The 21,366-nt window shown below is 28.6% G+C and overlaps 1 protein-coding gene across 3 annotated transcripts in view; it reads left to right on the forward strand.

The window, feature by feature from the left end:
* The window catches only part of LOC145202171 (huntingtin-like), a 48,622-nt gene that overhangs the window by 14,478 nt on the left and 12,778 nt on the right, over positions 1 to 21,366 (forward strand). For all 3 annotated transcript variants that reach the window (XM_090080945.1, XM_090080946.1, XM_090080947.1), the window contains 30 exons: positions 640 to 781; positions 933 to 1,129; positions 1,414 to 1,585; positions 1,664 to 1,857; positions 1,962 to 2,601; positions 2,843 to 3,039; positions 3,389 to 3,591; positions 3,703 to 3,862; positions 3,962 to 4,204; positions 4,338 to 4,571; positions 5,981 to 6,448; positions 7,319 to 7,557; positions 7,698 to 7,779; positions 8,069 to 8,289; positions 8,773 to 8,936; positions 10,286 to 10,422; positions 11,438 to 11,551; positions 11,677 to 11,796; positions 14,799 to 15,153; positions 15,706 to 16,004; positions 16,554 to 16,657; positions 16,788 to 16,872; positions 17,037 to 17,213; positions 17,301 to 17,362; positions 18,137 to 18,257; positions 18,351 to 18,479; positions 18,574 to 18,654; positions 18,847 to 19,254; positions 20,672 to 20,771; positions 21,123 to 21,197. In XM_090080945.1, the coding sequence (XP_089937071.1) occupies positions 640 to 781; positions 933 to 1,129; positions 1,414 to 1,585; positions 1,664 to 1,857; positions 1,962 to 2,601; positions 2,843 to 3,039; positions 3,389 to 3,591; positions 3,703 to 3,862; positions 3,962 to 4,204; positions 4,338 to 4,571; positions 5,981 to 6,448; positions 7,319 to 7,557; positions 7,698 to 7,779; positions 8,069 to 8,289; positions 8,773 to 8,936; positions 10,286 to 10,422; positions 11,438 to 11,551; positions 11,677 to 11,796; positions 14,799 to 15,153; positions 15,706 to 16,004; positions 16,554 to 16,657; positions 16,788 to 16,872; positions 17,037 to 17,213; positions 17,301 to 17,362; positions 18,137 to 18,257; positions 18,351 to 18,479; positions 18,574 to 18,654; positions 18,847 to 19,254; positions 20,672 to 20,771; positions 21,123 to 21,197 (5,923 nt within the window). The remainder of the gene's footprint in view (positions 1 to 639; positions 782 to 932; positions 1,130 to 1,413; positions 1,586 to 1,663; positions 1,858 to 1,961; positions 2,602 to 2,842; positions 3,040 to 3,388; positions 3,592 to 3,702; positions 3,863 to 3,961; positions 4,205 to 4,337; positions 4,572 to 5,980; positions 6,449 to 7,318; positions 7,558 to 7,697; positions 7,780 to 8,068; positions 8,290 to 8,772; positions 8,937 to 10,285; positions 10,423 to 11,437; positions 11,552 to 11,676; positions 11,797 to 14,798; positions 15,154 to 15,705; positions 16,005 to 16,553; positions 16,658 to 16,787; positions 16,873 to 17,036; positions 17,214 to 17,300; positions 17,363 to 18,136; positions 18,258 to 18,350; positions 18,480 to 18,573; positions 18,655 to 18,846; positions 19,255 to 20,671; positions 20,772 to 21,122; positions 21,198 to 21,366) is intronic.

Raw genomic sequence — 21,366 nt, forward strand, 5'->3', positions numbered from 1 at the left:
TGCAACATTATAAAAAGAGTCATGTAATGCTAACTGGCTATACTTTAATTTACAGTCTGTTACCTAAAACTTATGTTTTTGTGTAAAAATTAAATGTTTCTGTATGCTTGAGCCCACCCTAAATGTCAACTGGTCTCAATAAAATTTTCTTTAGAAAATAAATTTCTTTCATTTGACATGGAGACTTTATTGAGAGGGTGAGAGGTTTAAAAGTACAAAGTTGAAATTTTAACCTCTCACCCTCTCATCTTCTCATCCTCTCACCCTAATATTGGTGCTTCTAGCAGTTAGCTATTTTTAAAAATCTTTTATAATAATTACATAACATAAGTAATACAAGTTTATAAAAAGTTCAACCACCAAAGTTTGACCCATCAAGAGACTGGAAGCCAGTTTTAATTATGGAAAGTTTGAGCTATGGGAGTTTTGTTTAAGAGTGATCATCATCAATCAAAATTTAAGAAGTTTAAAAAAACTTAGGCACTGGAAAAAAATTAAAATAAGAATTGTATTTTAAAAAACGAAGTCATTTGTTTTTTTTTTTGTTTTTTTTTTCCAGCATCAGCATTTTAACTTTTAGTTTTATTTTTTAATTTTTTGACTTGTGCAGCAACCAAATAACCTTTGTTTTTAATTTAGATTTTGATGAAGAATTTTCTACCCAATTTAAAAGCAGTATCTGCAGCATTACGCCGCACCGCAGTGGGAGTTCTAGACAGTCTATGTGAGAACTCTAGGAAGCCTACACATTTTTACAGCTGGCTTATTAGCATGCTATTGGGTAAAAAGAAATTTTAAGTTTTTAAAAGGCTGCATTTTTAGTTGAGGTTCAAAAAGTGGGTGACATAACTTAACAAAATTGATTTATTGATCTTTACAAAGATGTAAACTTACAAATTGTGTTATGCCATACTTATGTTTTTCTTAATTAGGAATGATTACGCCTTTAACACCTAGTTTACCATCTCATACTATTCTTGGGATACTGTTGTGCTTCAGAAGTATTGTTCCAAATCTCAGTGATGCTGTTCAGCTTAAGCTAAATTTTACAGATTCTGTTATAGAGAGGGCCAAACATGCAGCTAACTTCAGTAAAGATCGGGTGCTGGAAAAGAAGCAATTTTTGCAGGTATAAATTTTACAGCTAGTTCAATATTAGTCAATGGTAGTGAAAACTTCTACATCATAAAAAAATTATTATTAAGAATACTGTAAAAGTTTAATTTCAATTGAAAATGACTTCTTTTCCCAGCTTTGTTCCCCTTTGAAATACAAGAGAAAACACAATTTTTTGTAAAGTTGTCAATATAGTAATATTGATTTAAAATGAAGTCAAACTGATATTAAAAAATGTTAATTTGATAGAAAAAGTAAACTGGTTTTAAATAATTCTGTTATTATAAATGAATATAGGTGTATGAAGTGACTATGTTTTGCACTAAACATGCTGATCACAATATTGTTACTGCAGCACTGGAGACTTTGAATCAAATTTTGTTATGTCAAGCCAAGTTTTTGACGGCAATATTGCTTTCACCTACAGGAATAGCTCCCACCATCACTGGTCAACTACCAGATTTATCAGGTTAGAGTCTTAGTTCTGTAATAATGATTTAAGTAATAATGATTTAAAATCTAAGAACTGTTTTCTTATTTATAATAGATGACTCTCTTGCACCAAGTGAAGGGGGAGATTCTGGGTTAGTTAATGATTTAAATAGTTTATCATCATCTACAAGCGATGTTTTCAGCAACAAAAGAATAGAAGAAGATATTAATGAATCCACTTTAGTAGAAAAAAATGTTGGTAGTTTTTGGGAAATGCCCAAAATTGAAAATTTGTCTGGATTATCACTGGTACTTTTTTTTTTTAATTTCTTTTTACAAACAGTTTTGGTATTAAAAACAAAAAAGTTTGATGTAAATGTTAAATCTGTTAATTTTTTTTTTTTTGTTCATAGATTTCAGATAACAGTGATCTTGTGTCAACTGATTCTCTCTTATCTAACACCCTTGATATTCCAACAGATTTTGAAGATGGTCTAGATTTACCTCGAACATACACTCAAGGTAGTATGGTTAATATTGAGTCTGATGTTGAAGGCTATGTTATTGATACTTTGAATCGAAGTTATAGTAGCCAAGATACTCTAGATGATCTCCATGAAAGTGAGTTGCTTACTAAAGGATCTTCTGCTGCTTCTCAAACATACTTTAACTTTGATGCTGTGACTTGTACTGGTGTTCCTGTTTTACACTGTGTTCGTGTCATGTGTTCTTTTTTGCTGCAAGGACAACCAGGTTGTATTTTACCTGATTCTCAGACCAGAGTTAGTGTCAAAGCTTTAGCCTTAACTTGCATTTGTTCTGGTTTAAAAATTTTTCCTGAAGCTTTTGTTGCTAAGGTTTTGCCTGATGACTTTGATGGCACTGAAAATCCTCAATTGGTGAGGGACATATTACTATTTATTACACATGAAGATCCACACTTAAGAGGATTAGTAGCTGCTAGTGTTTCAAGTTTTATAAGTTGTACAGTGAAACAAGCAGGGGGGGATTTTACAAAATGGATTGAAAAAGTTGCTGGTATCTATAAAACAGGTAGAGAAAAGTTTTTTGTCTGTGGCATTTGAACAAATGCTGTTGTTGTCAATACAGTTAATAGCATTCAAAATTTCTAAATCCAATAATTTGTCTTCTGTTTTTTCAATTAGTTTCAAATATTTTCAAATAGTCTTAAATAAAAATGATACCTTAGTTTTTATGTAACAATGATGTTCATTTTTTCTCAAAAGTTTTAAAAGAAAAGAAAGTTTTAAAGAAAACTGCGATTGTGATTTAGATTTAATAGATTTAAACCAAATCATCAACGTGCTGTTAATAATTTTAAATGATGAATCTGCAACAGCTGTAAAGCAATGCTGTCAAGCAATCACACAGTGTATTCAAGCTATACTAGAATCATCCTGTAATTTACTGGGATATGAGCTAGTGTGGAAGTTGTTAGATCAGTCAAATTCAACATACTGGCTGGTTAAGGTATATAATCTTTTTTTATTGTTGTTTAGAAAAAACTCATTTTATTCATAGATGTTTTATTGACCTGGAGCTTTTTTTTCATTAAGTCTTCTGTAAACTAAATTCTCTGATTTCATAATGCAAGCATAGTATCCTGAGTTTTGCTTGTTTATTTAAAAATTTTTCAATCTCAATTAAGTCAAGAACAAAAGGAAAAAATGTACAGCCTTTTTTTATATACATAAACCTAATAATAATAAGATCTGTGTTTCCTGGTTAACAAAATAATGCTTATAATTTTTTTTCATGGTTAACAAATAAATGCTTATAATTTCTCCATTTTGTCATGGAAAGCATTTTTATGTTAAAGGTTGAGATAATGGAAATTTTTCAAGATTTAAATTATTCGTTGCTGTCTATTTTTCAAACATCTTGGAAAAAATGGAAGTCAATTCCTAAGATAGATGCAAAGCATGTCAATATCCAAGAGCAAGTCATTGATAATGTTTTTTTGGTGCTTTTGGGTGATGAAGATGCTAGAGTCAGGAGTAAAGTTGCATCAGCCATGGTAAAGTAAGTTTATAAATCACATTTTATAAAGTATTATTTTTATTTTATTTTTTTGCCCACAATTTAGTTGAACATAATATTAAACTTAAATATATATTTTGCTTTTTTATTTAGTATAGTACCAAACCTCTATTGCCCTTCTGAGCTAGATATCTGCTGTCTGCCATGTCAAGTTCTTAATAATAAGAAAAACAGCACAATTCACAGAAATCTATCTTATTTACTTAGAAAAATCATTCAGCACCAAAAGAAATTTTCATCCAAGTACTTGATGGTAAAAAACAAAAAATTACAAAAATGTTATTCTAGCAATTGTTTTTAAAAAAGTTTTTAATTTGACAAGATCCGAATGCCTATTTTATTTGCTTTTAAGGTTGGATGTTTAGAGTGTCTTTACTTGCTTTCTGTTTCATACCCTGTTTCTTTGTTTCCGTTTGCTTGGGAGGTGTTGCCAAGTTACTCAATAAAAGAAAATCAATCAATGAAAAGTCTATACAAGAAACTTAATTTTTCAGAAGCACAGAAAGGTTCAGTAGGCTTATTGGTGTATACTCTTGATCTGCTAACTTCATCTTGGGTCAGCTTAGATCTTTTAGCTCATGAAGAAGCTTTGAAGGTTTAAGTGCTTTTTTTTTAAAATGGTTTAAATCAGTTTTTTTTTGCTGTTTTTTTTTTTATTGTTTTGTTCATTAGGTTTTTAAATAATTGTGAATTTTTTAACCTAAAACTAATTTTTAAGTGTTTTATAGTTATCTGTGAACTTATTGTGTGGAGCAAGCAAAAGGTGTTTGAATGACAAAGTGCAGCTGTCTAAAGCTGATGAACAAAGTAATTTGGTTGAAACTATGATTGGAGAGAATATGTGGTCTACACTTGGCAATACAGAGTTGACATCATGTGCAAGAAAGTTGTTTCTGCATTTATTGAAGTTATTATCAGTTTTGCAGTATGTCATTGAACAAAGCAACCCTCTAGTTGTAAAGGTGTTATAAATAGTTCAATGTTGTTCATATATTTTGTGCTACTTACTTTTTTACCTTAAATTGGTCGTTGCATGTCAAATTGGTTGTTACATATCAAATTGATCAGTTTCTTTATCTTCATATTGCTCTGGAAAATTGAAAAAACATAATTTTTAAATTTAGCATGTGAAATTTAATAAGAAACAGTATATTTCATTTCATAACCTTAAATAAAAGATATGTATCTTACAGTTAGACAATCTATCCTTGTCTAGCCATTTATTTTCACTTGTTATTCCTCTAATCTTGGTGCTCCCAGCATTATAGAACTGTGATCAACCTGCACTCTGTCTTTTATATTTACTTCCCATTGCACACACTGCATTCTAACTCTACAGACTTCATTATTCTCTCCACTTTTCACAGAGACTGTACCACATACCAGAAAAAACTGTCATCTTACTGAAAACACTTTATTTCTTAGCAGCTTTTAACAAATTGGTACCATAAATCGATTCTTATCAAATAACATCATTTGTTCAGAAAAATCACTGTTTGATATACCCACAGCAACTCATCATTAATGAGACCTGTATTCTTGGTAATCCCATCTTACATTTATCAGACTCCAATAATCATCAATGTTTCATTCTGTATTGCATATCATTCTCATACTCTGATTTAGTCTCTTCCGGAATAGTATATAAAGCTGTGTAGTTTTTCACAATTTGTTTGAGTCCCTGGAAATTATATACTACAAATTTAAGGCAAGTTCTTTGAAACATTTTCGCAGTATTTGGGCAAATTCTTTGAAATGTTCTGATGGATGGCAACAGTAATATTTTAGTAACAGGGTTTCACTCCTTGGTATCCTTTTTTCTTCCACTGCTAAACCATAAAATGTCAAAGTACTTAGCGCAAAATAGAGTAGTTTCAACTCAACAGTTTATAATTTAACTGCAACTACCTTCAGTTGAGAATTTTAGTGATAGTTCTATTGCATAACTAGTTATTTTATCATTTCCACACAACAACACAAGTAATCTTTATTTCTTTTCCTCTTTTTCAAAGTTTTTCTTAACCTCTTTTATATAGATAACTTAAGCATTAAAATAACCACAAAATCCACTTAAATTTTGGAAATAAATCCAAGCATGATGATCTCAGTAATTATAACTTTTTTATGACCAGGGGGTAAGATAAAATGTTGTAGCATAGTTAAAAACTTTATAAGAGAGGTTTTTAACCTACTTTTCATTTTGGGAAGAAAATTTATTTTTCTCCAATTTAATTACAATAGTGCATCATTTACTACTGGTTTTTTAATTTTAATAAACTTTGAATGGATGCTATGTTCCTTAATCTTAAGAAACATTTAAAGTGTAATTTACTGTTATCTTCATTTACTTTTTATCGTTTTATATTTTCAGATCAAGGATAAAGTACCAGAGAGTGTTCCTTCTCCTCAACAGTCTCCAGTAGCAGCTCCCATAATGACTTCAAATTCTCCTCGTAAATTTACTCTTGTAAAATCTGCACCAAAGAAACAAGATACAGAAAAAGAAAAATCTAAGATTACTGATACTGATGCAAAAGCAACAACACCACATGCTCAGGTTGTTGACAAAAATGAAAAACTTGGTTTTTTCCAGCATTCTCCTCACTACATGAATATTTACTCCATAATAAAAGGAGCTTTTAAAAACTATCAAGTTTCACCAATTTCTACTTCATTGGATAAGTTCACATCTTTTGTAAAAAGTGTCTTGGAATCATTTAGCATGCTTTTGGAATTAGCTACATTTGTTGAACTGGGTCCATATGTAGAAGAATTGCTTGAGTATTTAAAAGCTGTTGTTTTAATAGATGAAGAAACAACTTTTTTAGCACTTCAACAAGTAATTTTTTTTTTTTCAAGTTTTAATATTGATGAAATAAAATTTTGATGAAATATTTATATAAATCTGATTACACATTGCTTTTTTTTTTTTTTTTTTTTGTAAGAAACCAAGCAAATGGGCTAGTACTAGAAAGTTTCTTATTTTAAAGGTACTTTTTTACAGCACTATTATTAAAAGTTTCTTAAGAGTTTCTGAAAATTCAGATTATCAAAAGAGAGAAAAAGTAAGTAAAATGCAATTTGAAAACATGTTAACAAGTAAGATAAAATGTTTTACAGTAAACTAAAATTATTTGAATTTCATCAACATCATTCGATGTAATATAATCCTCAGATTTGTCCCTGAACAGAACTCAAACAAGGAAATATTTTTCGTAGTTTTAATTAAATAACTTTCTTATTGAAAAGCAACTTAGCACTAATAGTTTCATAAGATTTTGGGGCCTCTAGTACTAGTTTCTTATAAAAAAAAAATGCATGACATGATGTCGAAGCTGTCTTTTAATTTTTATCAAGCAATAAGTTGTCATTGATCAATCAATGAGATTATTATAGTAGAATACATAATGATTTTACGTTTAAGTAACTACTTCCAATATTTTTTGTGGCTTAGGATTGCTTTTTTTATTAATCTTGGAATGATAGTTATGATCGGATGTCATTTATGATCATTATTGTTACTGAGTTGGCTGTTATTGTTGCTGAGTTGGCTGTTAATGTTGCTACACACCTAATCACCTTTCTCACCTTAAAAAACTTTGTTTAAAATCAATTTTGTTTAAGATCAATTCCTAACTGCTACTGCAGGATTAAAATATATTTTGCTGACAAGCTGAACAAACACATAAGTTTTTTTTTTTTTTTTTAGCTATTAAAAGGTCTTTTTGGAACAAATGTAGCCAGTCAGCCAGAAATGTTTAAGCTCCCTGAAAGTACACAACAATTGGTAAAATATTTTGGGGACCCTACATACTTTCCAGAGCTGGAAAATCACTCACATGACTCCCGAGAGTGTGAAGGAGATGATATCTTTGAAGTGTGTTTTTTAGCTCCTTATAAAAATGTTTGCAATTCATTAAAGCGAGTACCACAGGTTGTTGAAAAAGGGTAAATGATTACTTTTTCCCTCTATTTGTATTATAGCATACTTTTTCATCTTTTAGCTTCATTTATGTTATCTTAAATTATCATTGTTATTCAGAAACATAGCCTGGTATTTTTTTAATTTTGTTTTTAATTTTATTCAGATCAAGGACTTTGAGTTTTTTAAAATCATTTAAGAACACATTTACTGCAAATAGACCTTTGGATAAAGTTAGCAAAGAAAAGGTATGTTTATCTTCTATGATGCTTCTTATTGTTATGATGCATCTTCTATCATTATACTATGTTTCTGTAGTGCTGTTTATAGAAGCATTTTTAAAAATAAATTACTTAATTGCCATAGTTCAGGCATCTATATATCACCTATTCACTTGACATTACCTGTTGCATATTTTCAGATTAAAAAAAGTGTTTAAACTGTAAATAGTTGTTCCAACTAATTGAATAAAGAAATTTTTTTTTAAGTTCATAAACAGCAATTTTCTGTTTATTATTTATAATTATATCAAATTAGATATCTTCAATCCAGTCCTATATCCGCCTGTTTGAACCACTTGTTATTCATGCTCTGAAGTCATACACAACCACAAGCAGCACTATTTTGCAGTGCCAAACAATACACCTTTTAGATCAGCTTATTAGGTTGCGCGTGAACTACTCTTTACTTGATAGTGACCAAGTGTTTATTGGGTTTGTTTTGAAGCAGTTTGAACTGGTCGAACAAGGTCAAATTAGGTAAATATTTTTTAATACCTTTTTTTTTTAATACTTCTTTATATAGTTAGTGAATTTTTAGAAATAAGAGTGAATTATTACTAGGTGTTAAAAATTTCTAGTAAATTTTATTAGAAAATTTTTTTAAATGATTTTAATGTTAAATAATAAAAATAATACTGTTAAAGTTTTTTTTCTCTAATTGCATAACTAATAGTTATGTTTATCAAGTTTAACTCTGTTTATTTAAAAGTTATTTCTCTGATAAAAGGTTTATGGACTTATCTATTGTATCCTGACTAATAATCCTAGTTGATTGTTTTAGATTTAAATATGAAAAAATGATGAGGAACCAACAACAATTTATTGATGTTTAAAATTTTTCAAATTTATAGTAAAACTAGATTTTTTAAAAAACTATTTATACTACAATTTTATGTTGACTTTTGCTATACTCCTCTTTATATTTGTTATTGATTTTGTTGATTGGTTGATTTTGTTTAGATATCCTGAACTTTTTATTCCAACAGTGTTTCAGTTCTTGGTTCTTCTTTCTTATGAGTGCTTTCAGCCTAAGTTTACACAAGCAAAAGCAATCATTGGGATGCCAAGAATAATGCGCCTTTGCGACAGTGTTATGGCATGTGGTCAGCCAGTTCACTTATATGGTATTAACTATTTTTTATGTGAGACATTTCGCTTAGATATACAGTAGCAGTCAAAAAGAAGAGGCCATCTTTTTTTTCTGAAAGTCAGACCTTAAATCTAAAGTTTGGTTTTCAAATAGGTTTATAACTTTCTTGAAACTGAAATTCAAATTTGAAGTATGACTTGAAATTTTAAGTTGGATTCTCTGACTTAAAATTCCAGGTTGTAAACTTTTTGAAAAAGTAATGGATAATTCTAGAACATATCAATAGGCATTATGAAATTTTGAAGTCTAACCTGAAGATGAAACACCCTACTTTCTATTAAGTTAAGCTTCACATGAATTTAAATGATTTAGAAACATTTAGATCAAAAAGAAGTTTGAAAAACACTTTGCTTAGTGATTGTTTTACTGTGTCACACGCAGAGTGAAAAATCTTTACCAAACTGTGTCTCTAATAGTCTTGTAAAAATGATAGAATTGTGAAAATATCATTTTTAACACTGCAATCTGTCATTGAGTCCTATTGAGCAACAAAATGTTGCTTTTTTTCTTAATATTTTTTTGTAATTATAAGCACTGTTTGCATGTTTTCTAATCCGGTAATATTTAGGACTGCCTCAACCCCTTTAGATGTAATGAGTTACACAAAAGTTTGTTCAATCATTTTTCTGTAGGTTGTGCTATTGACTGTAAATGTCATCTCTGTCATCTTCAAAAATTAAAGTTTAATGATGAATTAGGCTGTTACTCCACACCATACAGTGATCTTTTGTGTATGTAAAGGCCTTGAGTGTGTGTGGACTTGGATTTTAGAATTCCCCATAACAATTTTGTTTATTTACTTTTTGATTCAGCTCAAAATGAGCTTTGCCTGACATTGGCAGTTTTGCTGACATTGACAGTTTTGAAACAAAATCTGGAATTTCATTATGCAGAGTTAGCACTGGTTATGAGTATTCCAGATGTTTTTTGATGATCACATTTAATATTAGTTTTCAAGTTAACTGTATCTTATATGGAAATAAGTGTAAACCTGACTGATAGATTTTATGCAAAGCTGATCAATCAAGCACTTATATTGAATTAAAATGTATTTTAAAATTAAGAGTTTTTTATCCTTTGGTTTATAATAACTTAACAACAACAACAACTTAACAACAACAACAACAACACAGAAAAGTTTCCTACTTAAATTTTTTGAACTAAAGTTTCATTCATCAAAAAGTTATTCAGTAAACAAGCAGGCCGTTACTTGTTACATTTTAAATTTATGTTGAGCGTTAATGTTATTAGCTCATTATTTGCATTATGATATTAGTTGATGAAATGTTGTTTTTTTTAATTTTAAATGCCTTTCATTTTAAGCTATTCCTGCATTACGACCTGTTGTTCAGGACTTATTTGGATCTCCAAGTCAAATCAGAGCAGATACTGGTAAAGATTTAGACATACAAAGAGAAGTTGTTGTATCAATGCTACTTAGAGTCATACACTATCCACAAGTAGGTAGAGAATTATTGACTTTAGACCAATAAAAAAAGTTAAATTATTTAGTGTTACCTGAGACCGACATTAAATGGTTAAGAGCAAAGTAATTTTTTTTTTTAATAAAATTTAACAAAAAAGTTGTATTGTTTAATTTCATTAATAAAACAAAAATGAAGTAATTTTTACTAAAGAACACACTACTAAAGACTGTGTTACTAAAAAACATTTAACCAAAGAGTGTTTCTTTCTTTTTAACATGAATTACCTTTAATAGTCACTTCTTTTATTTGTTATTTACTAATAAAACAATACAAAATGTAAAATATTGACATGTTAGTGACTCAGCTTTGTATTCATTTGTTTTTCTCAGGTATAGTGTAAACTTTAATAAAATTTCTAAATCCAATTTATTAAATTTTTTTTTTTTCCATATTTTTTTAAAAACTATACATGTTTTTTTTTTTGTCAGCATAGTGCTTATAAACATCAAGGCTTATATTTTGTTAAAAGGTATGATCAGCATATTGTTGAGCCTCGCTCGTTGAGCATGTTCTTGTGCACAATTCTTGCTGGAATCTTTGGTTTTGCATAAGCATGCTTGAGCCAATTTCAAAAATCTCATATGCTTATTAAAAAAAAAAAACAACATGTAATAAGCTTATGTTAGTCTTTATTGAACTTGTAAAAATTAAGGTTAAAAATATAACAAACATGGCTAGTTTACTTCAGAAAACATTAATAATAGTAGAACCATAATGATTATTCAGTGATAGTAACAATAATGTAGATACTCTGTTTAATTCTCAATAATTTTGAGAATAATAGTTTATTAAGTTTTTTTAAAAAAAATTTCTTTTCAGAATATTACCAGACTTAAAAGTTGAAATCAAAAAAGTTGAAATTATAAAATAAAGTGTAGCGAAAACCTCTCTGAGTTTGTAAAATTGTTTTCACACAAAAAATAAGGTACAGGTTAGCTATGCTGAAATCTTAAGAAACATTAAATAATTTTTTATATACTAATGATAGGTGCTTACTATGCTACAGCATGTTCTTATCAATTCAAAATCAGATGATGAGAGATGGAAGCGACTTTCAAGACAAATAATTGATACTCTTCTTCCTAGTCTTTCAAAGTTAGAGGTAATTGCATCTTTTAAATGTAATAATATACAGAAAAAATTACTGTAAAAGTTGTGAAAAAAAAATTTTTTAAACCTAAATTGTTGCTTTTTTAAGTGTTTTTATTAAAAAATATATTTTTTTAGTTATTGATAGATTCTTTATCAGACTTGCTCTTACTTTTTGATTTGCTTGACTCTGTTGCTCCACTGGCTCTTCGGCCTGCAGACATCATCCTAAAGTCAATGTTCACTTTAGCTACCCCGGTATTTATACTCATTTTTGCTCAATTTAACTTTTACCTCGTTATAATATGGTTATAATTAATAGATTTGAGTTCTAAATGTTAGTTGGCTAAATTCTCAATTCGATTAAAATCAATGTTTTTTGATTATTTTTTAGTATTTGAATTTTGTTTACACGAGAATTAACACACATACTACATAGGGTAAAAGATTTTTTATTGCAATATCACATTACTGCTTTTTGCAATAATGTGATACTGCAAAAGACGAATCTTTTATTCTGTATACTATTGTATACTAGTATATACTATTATATACTATTACATATCATTATATACCATTATAAGGTAAAAAGACTTGTTTTTTGCAGTATCACATTGGTACAAAAAGCAAATCTTTTTACCCTGTAAATACACAATTTTCTTTAATAGTTTTGATTTCTTTCTGGGAATGTTACTTCAATTAATAAACAGCTTTAAAATTATCTAAACAATGAATCTGTTTTTTGTGACATTTTAACAGAGAAGGGTAAATTTTGCATAAAAAGTTTTTTTTGATTAAAGTAATTTAAATGATTTGTAATCATGAAAAATCATGAAGAACTAACAATTGGTGCTTTATCTTGAAAATTTAGAAAATATGAATGATTAGTTTAGAAAATATGAATGATTAGTTTAGAAAATATGAATGATTAGTTTAGAAAATATGAATGATTAGTTTAGAAAATATGAATGATTTTCAATATGAAAACTCAAAAAAAAAAGAAGTTGATGTTGCAGATGTTTCTTAAACATTTGCAACATGAACTTCTTCAGCCTCAATTCAGTTCTAACTCAATATTCTGTACTCAAACTTCTAGAACCAATTAAACATAAAGCAAATGACAATGCAAGAAAATGAATTGTAATGATTTTTACAATTGAAGAAGTTTTGGGAGTGTAAGAAAAAGATGGCGAAGAAAAAGAAAATAGTAATAAGAAGAAAGGGAATGAAAAAAAGAAAAAGATTTATTACTAAAAATAACAAATTATTAAGCATAATAAAAAGTAAAACAAGAGAAGATCAAACAATTAAAGAAGGAAAAAGTAGAAACAAAATTTAAATCATCTGAAACTTTTGCTAAAAAGAAATACTGAAAGACCAGCTAAAAATATTCAATAGTATGTGTTTTATGTTTTTAGTGAATATTTCGAAAAACTAAATTAAAATATCTTTCATTACATTACATTCAAAATACATAATAAATGTATTTTACTGCATTTAAAATCACAAACTTTTTCTCATAAGAATTTTATAATGGTTATTTTTTCAATGTATCAAAAAAATATATTTTTACCGCAAAAACAGGTTTCATACAGCACAAAATAGGCTGAATAGTAAAAATGCTTAATGCTTAAAAGCTTTCGAAAACTAAAGTTTTTATTGTTGTTAACAAAAAACATTTTTTCATGACTAAGCAAATTTGCACACAACTTTGTGAGGAAGTAAAAATATCAAAGAACTTTTTAAAAAATTTGTTTAAAGTAGTTTTAGCAGATGTTCTGTTTAAGAAAAGATGATGTTATCTATACTTTAGGAAATATTCAGCTTTTAGCTCTTAGAGGTGTAATGATGACTAGAGCATGATTTTTAGATATATCTATAACTAAAAATTGGCCAATAAAAAGGTATCAAAATCATTAAATTGAAATGCTGTTAAATGAGGAGCAATCTGTGTAGCTAATGTCTTGTTCACCCTCAAAGAATCAACAGTAGAACATGAAGAGCAATCTGTATAACTGATGTCTTGTTTACCCTCAAAGAGTAAACAGTAGAACATTAAGAACCATCTGTGTAACCAATGTCTGTTTCATTCTCAAAGTGTCAATAATAGAATACAAAGAGCAACCTGTGTATTTGATATCTTTATTCACCCTCATAGAGTCAAATGTAGAATATGAAGAGCCATCTATGTAACTGATGTGTTGTTCATCCTCAAAGAGTCAACAGTAGAACAAATAGGCCATTGATATATCATAAACTCCCTACAGAACTGTCCTGCAATAACACACCATTTTGATATAATAACACACCATTTTGGTATAATGATGCACCATTTTGGTATAAGAAAACAAAAAATTTCAATTTCTGCTGTACTTGTAATTGTTACTATACTAATGAACTTTTTGTATTGTAATTACTTTCAATGTTTTTCTATATTTAGTTAATACTGTTTGTCCATTTGTATGTGAAGTTAGATGGTGTTTCCTATCCAAATGTTTACCACTTGAACAAACTTTTAAATTATGATTTAGTTTATAGCACTCTTGTATATTTTCTTTCTCATCTAAAATTAAAAAAATACTTTTTGCTACAGTTATCATCATACTTTTTGTGACCTGTTTCACTTTTACAAAGATAATTATGGAAACAAGTATCAGTAAGCAAATGTTTTGATTTACTAAAAAATTTTGACCTAAATAATCATGTATGATGAACAAACAATTATACAATAAGTAAATAATTTCAATAATAATTTCCAAAGAAATTATGTTTAGTGATTGTGTAATAGTATGAAGTCTGTCTGGTGCAGAATTGCATAAAATATTTTCTTTCAACTTATCTATTCCTGAAGTTTCACTTATTTAAAAAAAACAAACACTTTGCAAACTTATTATCTATACTAATTGTTCACCCATAGATTCAGATGACTCATTGGTAGTAGTATTGCAATTATTATCAACAAGATTTTTTTTTTCCTTCTATGAGTAATTCTTTTAATCAGAACACTCTTTTGCTAAATCATCAATCAGACATCATTAGCTTTTTAAATCCAAAATCCACAAGATTTAGCAACTGTTTTTTTTTTAATTTTAAGAAATCTTTGAATCATGGTAAACAATGAAATTGAGCGAGTTTTTAAATCCAGAATTAGTTCTAGCTCTTGCCGAAATTCATCTTTAGAATAATGTTTTAAAGTGTCAGCTTTTTTCAAAAACTATTTTTCTATAAGATTGTTTATTTTTTGCTTCTCTGAATTTTAGTCAACTTGCCAGGAGGAGATTAGACGAGTTGCTGCTATAATTTCTCTTCTACGAACTCTAATAATGCAAAATAGCGAAGAGATCATACTGTCACATATTCAGCAATTTGATACATCTTTAACTCAGACATCATTTAAAACTGGTTTAGATCAAAATAAAGTTGTAGGAGGTAAAATTGAGAGTGATACAGCTGCAACAAACTATTTAGCAAATTTTCTACTTCACACATTATCCATGGCTGTTAATGAAGTTTGTCAACGTTACCTTGAAGTCACTGTCTATGATACACAAGTTTATTCGCTTGTTCAAGTTCTTCAAATTTTGCTTCCCCTTCTAACTTATATTGGAAAATCAGGTAGTTTTTTTGTTTTTGGTTGCAAAAGTAAATATTTACCACTATTACCCCCATCACTATAACTGACACCAAAAACTTTGAACCAATGTAAACTCTGCAGAGGAGCTGTGGTGGAAATTAGCTAGCTGTTATGAAACAGTTGAGGAAGCTGTGAAAAACTTTAACTATGATTGTACTTTAAACAAAGTCAAAACTCAAACTGTTGCAACTTTTTATTGCTACAATTTATTTTTGTACTTTTTATAATTGAAAATTAAAAAAAAAAGGAATTTTTTTAAAATTGACCGAAAGTATTATACTGATGTCAAAGTTATTATGATAACTTAAAATATTTTGTTGTCCCAGGACAAAATGTTTTGTTTTAAAAGCATTTATGAGTTCTATACCAAAGTTCACTCAAACTCCTGTAGAGTCCCAAAACTTTATAGAAATTTTTAGTACTTCTAAAGAACTTTTTGTATAGGGTAATGAAACTGTAGCCTGTCTAAAGTGAACTATAGCTTGACTATAACTATGATATTGTTCTTAAAAACATGTTTTCCTCTATTTTAGGCTTATTTAAAAAACTGTCACCCGCACTTCTTTCTCTATTGGTTACTTCCAGAATACCAGGTAGTTCAAGCTTACATATCCAGATTACAGCACAACTCTCTGGCATCAAGTCATTGGAACCACAATTATTTCTTTTATGGATTTATTTTGTTCAGTCATTAGGCTTAACGAGTTTTGATTTTTGGATGCAATTTATGAATCCTGTAAATAATGATAGTCATTATTGCCCTTGGAAACATGATTTGATTGACCAGGCTGCATTTTTGCTTTACTGTGATGTCATAACAGCTAAGTTGAAGGTTTTATTTATTTATTTTTACTTACTTTTTTATTACCTAAAATATCAACTTAGTTTATAACTAAAATCTATTATTTAGTTTAGTTATTTAGTTTCATTATTTCATTTAACTATCTAGTTCAATTGTCTTTAAGGCATTTTTAACTCATCTTTAAGTTGTCTAGACGTCTTAAAGTTGTCTTAAAGATGTCTTATGCTGGGTGGGGTTTTACTAATTGCTAATTTTTAAAATAAGATACAAAAATTCTAATTTAAAACATCAAAAACTCAAAGAAGTTTACAAAATAACTATGAAATGTGGAAGATTTCAGATCTAAAGAATACCATGAACTTCCATGTAAAAATTATCTGTATTATTTTAGATTTTTTACAGTGTGTAATGAGTTTATTTTAAGTAGCTATTTTAAGGAGATATCATAATAAAACTCTGTTATTTGATAAAGTAAATTATTGATTGAACAGTATTTTTTTAAAGAAATAACATTTTCAATGAACTAAACTGGCTGCATTGTGCAGCCTTTCATTTGTTATATATACAAGTTATATTTAGGAGTTGAAAAATGTTGACTTTTTCTTGGTTAATGACTTATTAACAAACTACCCATCTCATGTTTTACTGAACCTTCATGAGCGTCCTGTGAAGCAGTTGACTGAGTATTTTATTTTTTCTTCTCTCTATGTTTTCTACATTTGTTATTTTCGTTTAAAGTGTTTAGGTACTACAGGTAGCTAAATCCTTATATAAGTTAATTTTATGTTAATTTTATATTAATTTATGTTTTAGTTTGATACTTCAAAACTCTGTACTTTCTGAATGTTTGGTTACCAAATTATCTGAAGCAATATCTGCTAAACTAATTACAGAAAAGGTTTGCAATGAAGTTTACTATTTTTTCCTCTTAAGACCAACTGTTATTGCATGCAGGTTTTTAAAAATGATTTAATTACTCTTGTTTATTTGGTTTCAACAATTATAGTCTCATCTTAAACATTTTCTAAAGAAATTTATACATGTATAATTTTTTATATTTAGCCTTTAATGATGAAATCTCTCCTGATTCTTTTGGAGCATGTAGAATTAAGTTTATCAGCTAATGTTATTCACTTCCTTCTGTCTATGCTACCTTCTATTAAAATGTATGGGGTGGCAAGAAAAGCAGAAACTCTAGCCTGTAGAAGAATGGAATACCTGCAATCTCTTGAAGATCAGGCTAGTTTACTTTTTCATATCTAGTTTTAGATTATGGGAAATCAGAATGCCATTTTATTTTTTATCCTATTATCCTTTTTGTTATAGGTACATGGGCTTCCTATTGCAAATTTGGAAAAGTTTTCAGATATTGCTATTCATAGCAAAAGGTTCCTTTATTATATAAAACTAACATATTAAAGTGATAATTAAATGCTATTGAATTTGAATTATGTAATTGGTTTTATAGAGAGAATACAAATTACAAAATATCAAGAAAATTGGAACTTTTTTTTGATTGGCAACTTTTTTCAAGAAACTTGTGCTTTTGTTGCTAGAAATTTTCATCATAAGATGATAATCTACATAATCCTAAATTAATCAACATATTTGCTTGAAGATTCACTTATTCAATCAAATATATAGATTACATTGAATACTTGCAACCTTGTTCAAGATACAAGTATTGAGGTTGTAAACATTTAAATCACTCACTTGGAAGGATAGTAATGGTTCTTATTGCATTACATCATTTCACATCGCCTTGCTGTTTTCTTGCCTTTAGTTGAAAGAGTAAATCTCATGCAAATTTTGATGAAATAAATTTTATTTAGCTAAAATTTATTTGAAGCTAGTTATTAGCCACCTGTATTTTTCAGTGTTGTGTATTAGTCTTTATGAAATTCAAAAATCAGCTTTAAAATTTAAAAAAGTTAGTTCAAAATTTAAATATTATTTTGTAAATTATTATTTTTACTTATTTCCATGCCTGCAAAAAACTCAACCAAAATTTAAAAAGTATGTTTTTTTATTATTTATAAACTTTTGGCCTTTTCTGTATAAAAAAATGTTAAAAGAGACATTATATCAAGAGTAACAACCTAGAATTATAAAAAAAGTTAATTGCACATACTTTTTCACTTTTATTTCAAATGTTTTTCTAGATATCCTAGACTTTGCTCATTGATCAAACGAGTGGCAAAGCAAAAAGCAATTGCAGAAAAGGCAATATCCCATCCTTTAGACTCAAGCAGTATTGATTTAAAGAATTATACTATTAATGAGGTGCTTATTTTTTGTCATAAAGTAATGAGGTAAATGTAGTGTAAATATCTGAGTGAATTATGCCCATAATTTAGAGCCTGTTGTTTTATTTAGAAGTGGATGGTTGCCTTTGTACAAAAGCTTTGTTTTTGTGATCCAGGAAATGACCAAGAAGCAACTTGTTGTATATATTTGTTGAGTTTTTTAAAACATCAGGATATAAATCAGATCTTGGAAAATAAGGTTTTTCTTTGCTTTCTAAAGATTAAAAAAGCTTTCATGTTTGTAATTATGTTAAAAATTAAATGCTCTAAGTTTAGTTGTGTTATTTCCTTAGAAATTCAGTTTGGTTTTGTTGATGATATTTTTAAGAGAAACAAATTTTCAAGATGTCCGCAAGAGTAAAAAAAGTGATTTAGTATGATGTTGTTCATGTTTATTGTGTTTGATAATTGATTTTCAGAACTTTGATTAAATTTTTTGTTATAGAATCTTATTATTGTCTTATTGTCTTTACATTAATGCCTAACTTTCCTAAGTTATTTTAGGAAGTGTTAAGCTATGCCTAGACATGCTACATAATTTTTAACCATTTTTTCTTTTTCATTAGGAAGTTTCAGTTTCTTATGAGTCATATCAAATGTTTCCTTCAGAAAATCGAGAGCAACTTTTTACTTTAGCCAAGATGAGTCTACTAAAACGCATCAGCTGCTTTGTAGATGAGTTGAAAATTATAGAAGAACATGAATCTGTTCACTACATTGTTTTTAACAGCAATTTTGTCAAAAATAGTTTATTAGAAAAAGACTTTATTCAAAAGTATAAATTACTTGTTAGATGCATACTCCAGCTTTTGTATCCAGCATGTTATTTCAATCAGCCTTGCCAGTTATCAAAGGAGGATGTCTCAAAAATCTTAGAACTTGTTTTACTATTTCCATATATTTGTATGCTCCAAGTTGAGGAAAATAAAATTAACATTATTTCAATTCAGCTCTGTTTTAATTCTCTTGCTTTGGTAAGTATTAAAAATTTGTATAATTTGTTGAATTAGTATTTAATTGATTAGCATTTGTTTCTAAAGTATAAGATTTATCTTTTGGGGAATGGTAAAATAGCTAAAAAAAAATAGCATCAGCATTTGACTTAAACCTCTTTTCTAACACTAAAAACACTTTGGGCTTCTTAAACTTTTGAGCATTCAAAAAATGTTTTTAAGCTTAAGATTTCAAAATTTTTCCTCCTTCAGCTTTGATTACTGCCTCCAGAATAGGTCTGCACCTCTTGTAGATGTACTTGATCAAGAAGTCATCCCATGACTTCCTAATGGATTGGAAAAGATCATTCAGGTTAGGATGTTGTTTGTAGAAAGCCCCAGCCAGAACATGAGCCCATTTGCTGAAGTCGAGAGGATTCTAGTGAGCTAGAGGGCCATGGTTCTTTATCCCAGAAGCTGATATTCTCTCATAAACAGTTTTGGACTGAGTTTGCTGTATGACAAGGGGCCCCATCTTGCATCAGAATATAATTTTGGTTGTCACCAAAGTTGGCTAGAACCCAAGGAAGGACATAAGGATGAAGCACCTAGTCCAAGTGCTTCTTACCCTCCATTCTGAAACTAGAAGACAGAAATACTGGCTGCATCTTGAGGCCATTGGAAGCAACCAAGCCCAACACCATTTCCTGGCTAGGGTGCTTTGCCTGACTGATAAGTTTGATGTCATCTTGGACTTCCTTAACTTTTAAGGTAGAGATGTATCTGTTTGTCCTGCTGTTGTGGACCTGATTCACTTTGAAATGGTTCTCATCAGAAAACAGAATTCTTGATAATCCATAGTAGCCTCTTACTTTTTGAAACCTTAATGCTTTAAGAGGTTGAGAAATAAGAAATTTTTGTTTTCTGGCTCTAGTTTTGGTTCCAAAGCATTTGTGGACAACCCTCCTGATGGTCTTCTTTATACATTCATCTCCCTGGCTATTGCCCTGACAACTTTTTCAGAAATCTTTTCTTGGATTTTTTCACAATTATTTTTCACCAAAAATAATATTAAAATTCTATAATTATTGGTTGTTGATACAGCAGGTAAAAAGTTCTGAAAGATTGAGCTATATTCACATCACCTAAATTGAAAAAATTTCATGGGTAAAATAGCAATCCACAAACGGTACTTTTGCTTTAGACTGTTAATTTTCCATAGTTTTTAATTTAGTTAGCTGAGCAACTAAATTTATTATTATTATTATTGTTATTATTATTATTATTATTATTATTATTATTATTATTATTATTATTATTATTATTATTATTATTATTATTAATTATTATTATTATGACTACTACTATAGATGTAGAGAAGCAATTGCTTCACAGTTTAAAAAAATGTTAATATAAAAGAAACGTTTGTAAATTGATGATTTAAAATGTTTCTTTACAGGTATTAAACTGTCAAGAGTTTTGTGAAACATTAGCTCACCAGACTTATGCACTGTTAATAGCAAACTCGGTCCGCAACATTCATCAACTTGTTAAGCACTGTAAGTCTTTTTTTTTATGACTCATGGCATTAATCAAAGCTCAACATTTATGGATGTAAATAGATCTGAGATTTTTAGAGAATAAACACTCTTATACATCATATGCATAGCACAAACTTTTTGTTTTGCTGAACACATTTTTTACTTAGCACATTGAAAATAAGAAAGATGTTTTCCCTATGATTGATATATGTGCTCATAGACATGTGCTATTACCCCATGTCTATTAGCACATAAATAACTTTTTCTTAACTTTTTTACTTAAAAATTTATCACTTGGTTGAAGTATCTTTACCTTGTTTTTTGGTACTTCATGAGACATTTAAATTTCTTCAATATTTTTTTTTGGAGTGATTTTGAGACCTGGAAAAGAGCTCATCAAACTTCCAGAGATGATGAACAACAATAATTTACCTTTAAACTCAGGTTATGATTTATATATATATATTTTTTTATAGACTTTTTGGTAATTTATCATTTTAATGGATATAAAACAGGTTTTTACTATGCCCATTCTCTTACACCTGCTTATGTTGATATTTAAGTATTTAGTATTTAGTTGTGTGGACTGATTTAAGCTGATTGCTGGTTCAAG

The sequence above is a fragment of the Hydra viridissima genome, unplaced genomic scaffold (assembly GCF_058129835.1).
Source record: "Hydra viridissima isolate aposymbiotic clone 2 unplaced genomic scaffold, HvirCarnegie_v1 scaffold_3, whole genome shotgun sequence".
Classification (NCBI taxonomy): domain Eukaryota; kingdom Metazoa; phylum Cnidaria; class Hydrozoa; order Anthoathecata; family Hydridae; genus Hydra; species Hydra viridissima.